The 12,773-nt window shown below is 39.1% G+C and overlaps 1 protein-coding gene across 1 annotated transcript in view; it reads left to right on the plus strand.

Annotated features, from left to right (window-relative positions):
• The first annotated feature begins 100 nt into the window (after positions 1 to 100).
• The window catches only part of PGAP1 (post-GPI attachment to proteins inositol deacylase 1), a 32,016-nt gene continuing 19,343 nt past the window's right edge, over positions 101 to 12,773 (plus strand). Inside the window, 11 exon segments of the mRNA XM_065637539.1 lie at positions 101 to 169; positions 171 to 476; positions 3,027 to 3,180; positions 5,675 to 5,850; positions 6,480 to 6,651; positions 7,709 to 7,869; positions 9,358 to 9,410; positions 9,582 to 9,648; positions 11,104 to 11,209; positions 11,785 to 11,840; positions 11,924 to 12,007. Of these exon segments, the coding sequence (XP_065493611.1) occupies positions 101 to 169; positions 171 to 476; positions 3,027 to 3,180; positions 5,675 to 5,850; positions 6,480 to 6,651; positions 7,709 to 7,869; positions 9,358 to 9,410; positions 9,582 to 9,648; positions 11,104 to 11,209; positions 11,785 to 11,840; positions 11,924 to 12,007 (1,404 nt within the window).

Raw genomic sequence — 12,773 nt, forward strand, 5'->3', positions numbered from 1 at the left:
CACACGGCTCTGCCCCCGCACTGCTATGCCTCGCCCTATCATGGCGGACACGCCTCCCCCCCCGGGGAAAACCCGTTGGTAGGTTCCTGACCTCCCCGTAATGGCTCCCGCCCCCCGCGACATGGCGGACGGGCCCTGCCCAGCCCGGGGGAGCGGCAGCCGGCCCAGCGCCGGACCTTCCCAAGATGGCGGCCGCCCTCCCGCTGCCTGCGGCCGCGGGGTTGTGTCGCCAGCCCGCCCCGCCTCCCGGGCGGTGCCGCTCCCCGCCCCGCCGCGCCTGTGTGCGCGGAGAGCCCGCGGCAGGACGGCGGCTCCGCTGGCTCCGCGCCGCCATGGGGCGGGCGGGCCGCTGGCTGCCCGCGGTGGCCGCGCTCTTCTACGCGGCGCTGGTGCTGCTGGGGGTGCGGGACGTGTTGTTCCTCTACGAGGAGAACCGGTGCAGCATGACCTACATGTACGAGTACCCCGAGTACCTGGTGAGTGCGGCGGCGGGCGGTGTAACAGGTGGGAGGGAGCCCGGCGGCGCCGCTGGCTGCGGGAGGCGCTGCCTCGTCTGGCGCCTTCCCGCCTCTTCCCCGCTGAGGGGAGGAAAACAGCCGCCAGTAAACAGGAGGCGCCTCGCAGGCTGTCGCGGAACTTTGGGGTCAGCCGGCTCGCTGAGGCGGGCCCTGCAGAACGGCAAGCTGGAAATGGGGGGGGAGAAGAAAAAAAAACAAAAAAAAGAGTTTTGGTTTGTTTGAGGGGTTGGTGTGTTTTGTAAAAGGCGCTGCTTTGGCTGCGTCATTCGGTGCACCTCGGATAGCTGTAGAAGCTGCCTGCCTGTGAAGCAAGGAAGTGGTTCACGCTGCGACCCGTACGAAAGAAAATTAATGGAAAAGCTTCTTATTTTCTGACCGCTAGTTACCTGTAGTTCTGGTAAAACCGGCCAAAAGCTCATCCGAGCAAAGGAGGAGGCCGGGCCGGGTCCTCTGACCACACTCGCAGCTTCAGTCCTTTCTGTGAGTTTACGGATTGTGAAGCAACTAATGTGTCGGAAAAGCGAATAACTGAGTGTATTTCTCAAGCTAGAGAGCAGGTTGCGCAAAGTCTTCTCGGTGAGCGCTTTGTCCCACAGTTTACGGCAGGACTTGTAAATCCGCCTGCAGTCCCTCTCGCTTTGCTGACCAAGCCTTTTAGAAACCTCTTTGAAGCCCTCATGGAAAACCTCGGATCAGTTTGAGAGAGAGGACTGCCGATGGAACTGCTGTTTTCCAGGCAAGATATGGTTTAATAGCGGGAGGATGTAAATATGTGAGTATATGTAGGTTCACAACTAGCGCTGCATGCAGCTGTTAGAAAACAATTTCTCTTTTTTAGTAGTAGTTCTTACTACAGGATTTTCTGTCCTATTAAAAGCATCCCAAAGCATAATTTGGTGTCTCCTTAAACATTAATTTAGCGTTATCTAGGATATAATCCATGCCGGAAAAAATATTAAGTACCCTAAATAACATTCTGAAGTAGGTTGCAAGCTGGCTTGCGTAGTAAAGAAGATCTTAAAGTGAAACCTTAGTACCTAAATTGGTAATGAAGCAGCAAGTTAATTTTTGTATCTATTAACCTTCATTTGCTAATCTTGACATAGTCCTGTTAACCTGCAAAAGAAAACCTTGCCATAGCTGCACGGGTTGATTGGTCAGTGCTGTAGGACACAATTGTTTAAGCAGCTATAAATACTTCAGTACGACATGGTAAGTTTTCAGATCTCCCAGCAGCCAAAACCCACTTCAGCTTCAGTCCGAAGCCACCTGGCTGAAAGGCACTAGCAAAAAATCTGTGCGATGTTGTTGGAGGTTGCATGAAATTCTCATCCGCCACTACACGTCTTTTGTATTTACTCTTTATGTCAGGACTTAAATTCTAAGCATCTTCAGGCAAGTGTTGTGCTGGTAAGAGGCTTGAGGGTCAGCAGCAGTTCCATGCAGGAGATGCAAGTGGCCGCTGGCTGTATCGCCCTCTGAATTTCTGTTCCCTGAAAAATCACCTTTACTGTGTGAAAAACGCTACAAGGGGGGTAGAAAGTATGAATTTGTCGGGGTTTGCTAAGGCGTGATACTTCTCAAGTACGTCTTTATTGTTGGAGGTGGTGTTTGTGTAATTGTTAATGTCTTTGTAACGCTGGCCTTGGTAGGAAACCACAAGGTAGGAATTTTGGGTGGAGGAAACCTGTCCTCCCTTCCAGCTTTGGTATCGGCATTACAAAACAAGAAACTATTTTAGCAGTTAAGCATCAGAAGTTTCTTTTCTTTTTATGTCTGACAGGGTTAGCTCACAGTCAAGCTAATACTAAAAAATGGAATCAGTTTGGACTTTTTTTTTTTTTACTTAATCCCATCTTTTTTTGCACAAGTTGTAGAATTGCAGTATTTGAATTTAACCTGCCCTTGTCGTGTTCAGCTAAGCTTGGTAAGAGCTTTGGAAGTTAGTCATGGGGGCTTTTTCACATAAGCCCAATTTCTTGAGGAAGCAGGGTGAAAAATGAAGCCTACAGCAACATTGTAAAAAGTTACTGTAGCTCATTACAACCAGTTATGTAACCGATGTTTTGGGAATTCAGAATTTAAAACTACTGTCATGGAAGATGAACATCTGTTTTCCTTTGGAATTAAGCATTCTCCTTTTGCTGTAATATTTGAACACCATGATTTGCAGAAAAAACCCCAATATTTTGGTAGTGCCAATTCTCGTGGATTGTGTAGGCTTTTGCTTTCAATATTGATGCAAAGAAGGACCTTAAAAGTTGAGTTTTGACATGATTTTTTTTCTTTCCCCTGTAGTGTAAGACACAGTAATACCTATTTAAACAAAAAACTTGATTCCTTATTTTTAATTATTTTTTAAAGCAAAACCCAGTTTTTCATTTTGTATGCTTTAGACTGTAATATAAACCATAAGCCAGATCATTTAAATTACCAAATAGCCACTGTATTTTCTTGTTTGCAACAATATAGACAAGTTAATTGGTTTCTTTTAAACTTTTGCAACAGAAAATAAAATTACCGAAGAAAACAGCCAGACGATACCCAGCATATGAGCTGTATCTCTATGGAGAAGGGAACTATGCAGAAGAAAATAAAAATCTCCTATTGACGGGAATTCCAGTTCTCTTTCTTCCCGGGAATGCTGGCAGTTACAAACAAGGTAAGTTATTAGGTGTGTTACAAAGAGCTCTCGTATTTCTGCATTACTTAATGGCAAGAAGTTTTCTGTTTGAAATAACATCAACAAAATGGTTGATCATATTATGGTGTAGATATCCTTGTTAGTCCGTGGTTAAAAGACTTCATTTTTGTTTGAAGTCGATTGTACCGTTGAGAGAGAATATTTTTCTGGGGTAAGACTTTGACTTTTGGAAGCCAGAAACAGCACAGTTTGTGCTGTGCTGTGGCAGCTCTGCACCATTGCAGTGGTTTTGATCACAAACTTCTAGTTGGTTTTGATTTGAACGAGGGTTAGTGCAGTTATGCCAAGTAAAACGAGACCTGAATTTGATTAGAAGGAACTGAACCAGCTACTATGTGCGATGTGACGTTATTACATGCTATAGAAATAAGCATCAGCTTGTGGCTTGCCCTGTGTCTCCGTTGTTTCTTACCTCTTGATGCAGGAGTGTTTTTTCCGTAGCATCATCTTCCCACTTTACATAAAACCTGCTTTTCTTTTCCAGGTTATTGCCTCTAATGCTTCTAGGCTTCACATGAAAAGAAGGGATAGTTTTAAAGCATTCTTGTAGCTCATTGTAAATACTGAAGTTAGTAGTTTGAACATGAAGTATTATGTTTAAGTGTTTATTCAAGTATCTGGTATTCCTTCCAGGCTGGGTTTGTCAGTTAGTTTCTCTCATGATTTTAGCAAAATTGATGTGCATGTATGGGCAAAACCACCACAGCCTGATCTCTTACTGTGATAATTTTTCCTTGTATTTGCACTGAACTGGAAGACTAACTTGTCAGATTTCAGAGAACCTTTACAAAATTATTTTCTTTGAGAACATACCTGCTTCACTTACAACAAAGAAAAAGATTTTATCAACTCGTGCTTCCAGAAAACCCATCCAGATTGTCAGGCACAATAGTATCCAAAGAAAGTTATGAACATAATGATGACAAGAGATACCATACAGACTTGTGTACTTGTGCATAAACTATTACAAATCTTCCATGAGTTAATGCTGTCTCTAAAAACGCGGCAGTACATCACCGTGCAAGAAGTACAATGGTACTTTCAGGGTATGTTAGGAATCAAAATAAAATACATGAAGAAAAACTTAAACTAGGTGAGTAGAAGTACTAGGTGCTATGGATATAATGTGCCACTGGAGATCAGTAAATATTTAAATACTTATTATGTACTCAGAGAAATTGATTTAGGGAAACTGGCAGTAAGTCATACGTTCATTTTTCAAAATCTTTTTAAAATAAGTTGTTCTGCTTTAAATGAGTGGCTCAGAATAGTTTTTGCTTTATTACGGAATTTATGAAAATTAACGTTTCATACAGAATTTATTGTGGGATAACACATTTTACTTCTAATACCTAGGTCAGCAGAGAAGGTGGTGTTATTGGTGTTTTCATACTTGTTTAAGATATATTCATATTTGCTAGGCAATGAAGACAGAAGTGCTGATGCTGCCTTTGCTGGCTTTGTTATTGTGAGGTGTTACAGGCACTTTTGAAACATGTTAATTCATCATCTTTCATGGCCACTAAACCAAACCTTTAAAAATGTACAAAATTCAGACTCTGAGTAAAAGATGTTGGTCTAGTTTAATTGCTGGGAATGCACATGAGGTTGTGAGAATTGAGATCCTGAGTTCTGTTTAGGAAACTGTCACACACTTGCCTTATGATCTTTGGCAACATTCTTGTTCCTTTTACCATGGCTTCTGAGGTATAAAGTTGTGATGTTTATCTTGTAAATACTTTTTAGGTCTTTTCAAATAATTTCGAAGGTGTTCTTATTGCTTATTAGTTTTAGGACAGCCTAGCAGCAGCAACGCCTCTAGAATTGGAGTCAAGAGCACTCGTTCTGTCACCTTGTCCTGGTGGCATTAAAAAGGTGCAAATGAGATGAGAAAAACAGCCTTCAGGTGGAGGAACATAATCCTTGATTTTGTATCTGTCTCTCTTCTTTTTTTGACATGAAATAGTCAGCAGTAAACTAGTTTGCCTGGTTAACTGCCATAAGCATAGTAGGCAGCTCTTGGTAACTCATTCCAAACTTTCTTTTCATCCTAGCAGGTTTGTTCTTTTTCACATTCTTCTGTAAGCTCTCGTTATGCTAAGTTTGCTAATATTCTTTTATCAGAGAGATTCTTATAAAAATAGGAAATAATTCTTTCTTTTCTCTTTTTACAATTTGGTTCTGACAGTAACTTTCTGATTCTTTCGCTCTCATTATTTATATCTTCAAATCTGTTTTTATAACACAAGTGTGATTGTATATTAGGAAAGAGCTTATTTGCTTTTGGATGTCTTTCATCAATTTTTTAATTTTATAAATGATTTGAGATGGACAATGGATGTAAGATAACATTTGTTTCTTAATATATTATATATTTATGTGTTTGTTTACCAATGATGGTAATAGGCAGTGACTGTTAGACTCTTCTAATTGATGTGGTTTCTTTTCCTAGTACGTTCTCTTGGCTCCATTGCGCTTAGAAAAGCAGAAGATATTGACTTCAAGTATCATTTTAATTTCTTCAGTGTCAACTTTAATGAGGAGTTGGTTGCATTGTACGGTGGTAGTCTGCAAAGACAGACCAAGTTTGTGCATGAATGCATAAAAGTAATTCTTAAGCTGTACAGGGTGAGTAGTGACGTGCGCTGAATAATGTGCTTGTATTTTGGAATGGAATTCTGGGCTGCCTTTTCTGCTGGGAAACTGAAGAATGACGAAGAAGGGAGGGGGACTTTATGCTGTGTGGAGATAATCGAATGTGATAATAGTGCAATAGAGAAGTGCTGCTCCTTAATAGGTTTTTAATGCTTGTGATAATCCCAGAGCATTGGTGTTAGGTTTTATATTGTATTTCTAAATAAATACTTTGCTGCACAACGTGTGCTTTTTTTGGTAGTGGAGATGTAAAACTTACCTAGCTTATTAAAATAGTAATATAGCATCACCTTATAGCCACTTTTCTCTAGGAAAGTTCTTTGGTAGCCTATGTCTGAGAGTTTCAGAAATTAAAATAAGCTGAAGTTTCCTGTGCCTACACAGGCTATATAATACTGCCTTTTGAGCTGCAAACTTCAAGATAATCGTGATTTTTGAGGTAGCCATGAAATTTATATTCATTTTGTAAACTTTTTGATACTAGTTATATTATCATCCTTGAGAGGACATAAGTTAATCTGGGGCAAGGGGCTGAAGTACAACTGATAAACATAGTTCAGCGTCAAATCTATTTTTATGTGTCCAATTACTCTTTGCTTAAGGATCGAGAATTTGCACCAACCAGCGTTGCAATAGTAGGTCATTCCATGGGTGGCCTTGTTGCAAGAGCATTGCTTACTCTGAAGAATTTTAAGCCTGAACTTATAAACCTCCTCATTACACAAGCCACGCCTCATGTTGCACCTGTAATGCCTTTAGACAAATATCTTACTGGTAAGTGTTGCAGGTTATCTAATTATGTTGTGTTTCTTTGATCCTCTCAAGCATTAATTGGTGAGATTCTTGCAAATCAACAGCAAAATGTGCTGGTTTGCTTACTGTAATTAATCTATTCCTTTGTTACTCAGGTGGTTGGTTGAGAGCGCTAGAATACTGAGAGAAGGTGTTATGTAAAATGGGTTATGTGGACTGGAGCTCTCAATAATTCGTAATTTTAGTAAGTTGAAGAGCATGTTACTAAATTTATAAGCTCTCCAGGGAATGACATTTTTTCTTTCTTTTTTTGTAAATCTTGACCTCGGTAATGGCTTTCTTTGTCAAATGAATTGCCTAAATAGAGTTGCTAAATTTAATGCTTGTCATGCCCAAAGGTTGGGGGAGTGAGAATATTGAATATAGATATAATTATATATTTTATATTAAATATTTACACAAAAGGCAGATTGTCTTTCCTGCTCGCCTAAATAGCTGTGGCATAAAAATGAAGTATAATCATTATGCATACACTGTATACTTCTTGAAAAGCTAGATTTGACTAAACTATGCTGACGAAATACATGCTCAGTGCTAATTGTGCTGCGACATGGAGATGTAGAGTGGATTGGTGAAGGAAAGGGAATAGACGTTTATTTTCATTATTCTCTGTGGCACCTGAGAGGAACAGATTCTCTTTAGCTGCCAAATTTGATTTATTGTGCTTGTATGAATTTTCCTTTGTACAATTGATTGCAATGCAATGTGTCTTCCTTGCTGACTGTTTCTGGACTGTGACTGTCCTTAAAATAAACCTGTGGTTTGCTACTTAAGTGATATATGTGCTCAGCTGATACAGAAAGTGTAAGTTTATTTGTCTTTCCCAACTGGTCCTTGCTTGAGGTTAAAAAAATAATTTTCCTTCCTTATATGAATCAAAAGTGAGAACTGGAGCTTGAATGCCTCCAGGGTGCTTACGGAAACTTTTAGTTAAATGTTTCTATAGCTTTTTTTCTGTATCAAATAGACTAATGGAGAAATTGTGATTGATTTTAATAGTTAATTTATTATTTTATAGATTTTTATACAGCTGTAAACAATCACTGGATTCTAAATGCCCAAGATTTAAGAAATTTAACTACCCTTTCGGTGGCGGGAGGATTCAGAGATTACCAAGTTCGTTCAGGACTGGCTTTTCTACCAAGACTGAGTCAACATGACGGTGCCTTATCTGTTGTGGTAAAAAAGCAAACTGTTTGTTTTGGTTTTGCATGCAGCTATGTTAGATAGCTATTTATGTAATGTATGTATCTGCGTCTAATTATAGTCTATATGTGCAGCATAGTACAACTAAATATGAAAATACTAATTGTGAAAACACAATGTAGATAGTGTACGGTTATAAAACCATAAATAGTTGAAATAGCAGAAATGAGTGTCCTCTGGAAGAGCATGCGCTGGGGTGGATTTGAGTCATCTGCCACTAGGTGCTGTTTCTTCTCACTATATTCTTGCACGTTTTTAGTTTCAGAACTCAGGTTTTGTTTTCCTGCGTTTTTACAAGAGAAGTGTGTGTGCAGACTGGACTCTTCTTATTATATGTATTGTTTTTCAAAAAGCTAGGAATAGAAAGGATCTACTGGATCATCATGCCCAACCTTCTGCTTTTGCAGGCATTTATCTCCCTCCAAAATGAATCAAGCAATATCATAAAAGTAGTCAGGTTTGTCATTCCATCCCCACGCCATCAACATCCCAACACGGAAGAAGCTGGAAAATGCTCCTCAACAGGAAGAAAATTTGTAATTTCCAACTTCTGTTTACTGCGCAAGCCAGCTTTTATATGTTTGGTCTGACATCAGCTTGAAATGTTACCTGAAATAGTTATTATTTCCAGTCCATTGTACAGAAAGCTGTCTATAAATAGTCTCAGTTCTGGCTCTGCTAGGCTAAGAAGATTAACTCTGCATTCCCTTTGTCCTAGTAACCCTGCTCTGCATCTGCTCTACTTTCATTTCTCTTGAGTGTTGGTGACCAGAATTTTGGGAGGGATCTCATATGTAGTGGTACCAGTTCTTTCTCATCTTTCTCTTGTCTTTTTGGTTTATGGGTTTTGGGTTTGTTTTGTGGGTTGTATTGTTGTGGTTTTGTTTTTATTTTTTTTTTCCTGGCTGTAATGCAGTGGTAGTTCATAGCTTACTCGAATTGAGTTTGTACAACTAGGTGATGAGCTCCATTTATGGGAGATGTTTTTGATATTACCAGTCTGTCAAATGCAATACATCTATACAAACAAATAGCTTCGGTTCTTCCTGCATGGTCTTCTGATGCTCCTTTCTGTTGAGGATGCCCTTGATTTTCCAGCAACAGCTTCCATTGGCATGCTTCTATTCTTATGTGCCAGGATCACTTATTGAAGTAGTAAGAGTACTCACAGAAGCAGTCTTTGAAGAAATGTTTGGTAGGTTTCCTCCATACCATTATTTGCCCTTTCACCATCAGTATCTGCTATCTAACATAGAGAACTTGGTCATTTTGGTTTACAAGTCCTGCTTTACAAGTGCTTCAGCACTTATAAGGTTTTTAACTGAAGAATTCATTCTATCGTACCCTAGTCCCTGACACCAATAATTGAGAAAACTTGTTTAAATAAGGGGGGAAAGCTTGCTTAGAATTTTAAAATGTTGAGTACTAATAAGATCTTAACTTTTTTCCTTCCGCAAACAGAGCTCAGCTGTGCCTAGAGCATGGGCCTCAACAGACCATCTCTCTATAGTGTGGTAAGCTAATGGAACAAAGGTTAATTGACTCACTGTACATCCCTCTGTTCTCTGCTGTTATCACATTATACAAGAATTTAACTTCAACGTTATATGATGGTGATCTTCTGCTCATTTTTATTCCCTGGATATTGTCTTTCGAGATTTAGTTTTACTGATTCTGTCTTCTAGGTGCAAAGAATTGATCCTGGCTACCATTAGAGCTTTTTTTGATCTTATAGATGAAGACACAAGACAGGTTTGTATATGCGATCTCCTTTATATTTCCCCATCACACGTTCTTCCATCCCAGAATACTTAATCAGGACCAATGTCACCTTATTACACAGAAAACTCCTTTTTGATTTTTCTAAGTCACGCTGAGAAAATTGTTGCTGTTTTGTACCACCCTCAGTGTCAAAAATTTCTTCCCATGGCTTTGTGTTGTTTTACCAATGTGTCAGAAATAATTAGGTGTTAAGTCAGTTTTTATTATTGACTACTTGATGCTTTGTAGCTGTGGTGTGAACTGAACTTTTCTTCCATAATGCAGCAGGTCTAGTTGACCTTGCACCAGGATAAAGACATTTTGCTAGCTGTGTAGCTTTGGATGTGACCTCTCCGTGTGTGTTTGACTCAGCTTCTCTGACTAGTATATAGAGAGTGAAAAACTGTGATAGTTTAGCTCGGACATAGTACTTCTTTAACCTACCCATGTGTCATCGTCATAGTGGCCAGCATGTGTTTGCGGTGTTCTTTTGCAAATAGCACTTATAAAACCAGGATGCAAGTAAAATACTAGCGTATCTATTTACCTCCAGCTACCATTATTTATTGTTTTTCTAGATAAATATCCTGCATCTTCCGTTTTGAAAACTGTTGGAGAAGTCTGCCATTGTGCTCTGTTCTCTTTCTGAAATGTTATGCAGCAATAAGCATATATTGGAATTGGGGTCCGAGAGGTTGAAAAGATGGAAGAGGAAGGTTTCCAGGTGTTCTTTTTGAGGCTGTTTGGAGCAGACTTCTCTAGTTTCTTAGGTGTACTCATTTCAACGTGTGATTTAGAGAGGCAAGAAGGTGTACAGTTTTTCTGGAGTTGACTGGCAGTGTGTGGGAGGATAGAACTTTTCAGAAATCTCTTGTATTGGACACAATTTCAAAAAGCTGAATAGACAAAAATAAGTCCTGGAAATGTGATTTTGAAAAAAAACCTTAACCAACCAACCAACAAACCCCAACCAAACAACAAAAAAACCCACAAGCCCAAACAAAAGCAAATCCCAGTGTAGCTCTACAGCTTTGGCTGCTTGAAATATCAAGACGCACTGTAGTAAACTGGATTTGGGATCTCAGACTTGTAAATATAAATGTGAGAATTTTTCCTGAACTTCAGCATAAGTGTGTCACTTCAGGAAAAATGCATGTGTGTATATAAAGAAAGTTTAATAGAATGATTTCCTTGTGTTTAAAGAGTAAAAAAGGATATAAAACTGCTAATAGTTTTAGCTATGCTTTATAATGTGACTTTCTGCATTGCAGTGATTGACTATTGATGGCACTTTATTCAGATAATTGAATTTAGAATGTGTACCATGTTTTCAAATAATCTCTCATGCTTTCTGTCATCCAGACTGTATTGCTAGCTATGATCATGTGATGATTGTAAATCACACAAATTGATAAAATAAAATTTGGCAATGTTCTCTTTTTGTAGATAACTGAGGATCCAAAGAAGAGAATGTCTGTACTGAATCACCACTTTGTGAGACACCCTGCAAAGATATTTGAGGAAAATCCTGAAGCTTTAACGGAACTCACAGGTGTGCAGCAGTTTCCTTTTGAACAGGATTCTTGCATGACAATTTGCAGTGTTTGTGTCTCTAATCTCTTCGTTATTCTGTCTTATTCTGTTCTTTTTCTGCAGACATACCTTTAAACACCTATTGTTTTCTTGTATGCGTTACTCACTACTTCATCATTGACTTGCTTCTACACAAGTTTCTGTATTAGTTTTCTTAAAAGACTGGCAGGAGCAAAGATTCGGGCTGTTTCTAATGTTGCCTCTGCTTTAATCAGCCACCCTTAATTACATTAGTATCATTCTGTTTCTTATTTGTTTTGTTGCCTTGAGAGCTTTGTTCCAAGATCCACAGAGGTTTTATTTCACAGTTAATATGCAGTAATTAGACCCTAGGGTTTTGCTGTTTCCTGTGTAACTGATAACTGTTGTGTGTAATTCTGAGCAGTAGCAATCCTGAGTGCGATTAAAGCTTATAAAGTTCACAGCTGCTTACAGATAAGAGATCAGACCTTGGCCGCAGGTAAAGGGTATGATTTTTGGAGATAAGGATGATAGTTCCTGCAGTGTGGCATGTAAAAACATATTTATTTTTAGGAGCTTTCACATGGATTACAGTCAAAGCCTTGAAATGGACTTACTCGGTTTACAATGTAAGTAACGTTTTTTCCTGATTGTGTTTTTCGGCCTTTTTTTTTTTGCCTCATGAGAATTTTTTTTTTCTCTTTCTTTTAAGGATTCTGATGGGAAGTATTTCACATTTCCTCTTGCAAGCCACAGAAAATCATACAGTCATGTTTACTGTGAAAACAGTATGTTGGTGAGAAAATACTACTTCAATGTCTGGAGTTTGTTTATAAAATTGTGTTGTTTCAGTTTAGATTTGCTGCAGTTTTAAGAGAGTTTAATGAACACTTATTGAAATTACTGGCATCCTTTTATATTCACAGCCAAATATGTTGTAATAGATATACCTCTTTTAGTGTGTCACGCTTAGTGTTCAAAGTCTGAAACCTTCAATGCCACGTGAATGTTTTATGTTTGACTCTCTTATGGTTAGCCCTAGCTTACTTTCTCCTTTAATTTAGTACCAGTGTGTATTGAGGATTTCGAGTGAAGAAGTTGTTGTTAATGCTGCCAGGATTCAGCTGTATGTCTAATTTGGGAAAGCTCTTTATAGGTTTGCTTTCCTATAATAAAATTTGAGTGAGCCTGAAAGGCTACAGAGATCTTCCACTAAGCAGTGGAAGCGAATAGAAGCCACATGAAAAAACAGCACCTTCCCACTTGTCTCTCAGTGAGAGAAGAGACCATAATGTGCATTTCTTGAATTTTTAGCTACATAAATTCAACCAAAAAGTTTTTGAAATATTTTTCGAAATTTTTTTTTTTTGAAACTGGAGATGGATAAATGTGCTTTTCAGAATGATGTATTTTAGATTAGTGGCAAGAAAATTGAGACGCTTTGCTGATTCATCCTGCCTGTCCCTGTCGCTACTCCTCCCTCTCCCAAAGAAGAGGTTCGTTCTGCCGTTGTGAAAAAAGATTGTATATTCCCAGTGCTTTTGTAATTGTCCTTCCCAGTA

Source organism: Caloenas nicobarica, chromosome 6 (assembly GCF_036013445.1).
Source record: "Caloenas nicobarica isolate bCalNic1 chromosome 6, bCalNic1.hap1, whole genome shotgun sequence".
Lineage (NCBI taxonomy): Eukaryota > Metazoa > Chordata > Aves > Columbiformes > Columbidae > Caloenas > Caloenas nicobarica.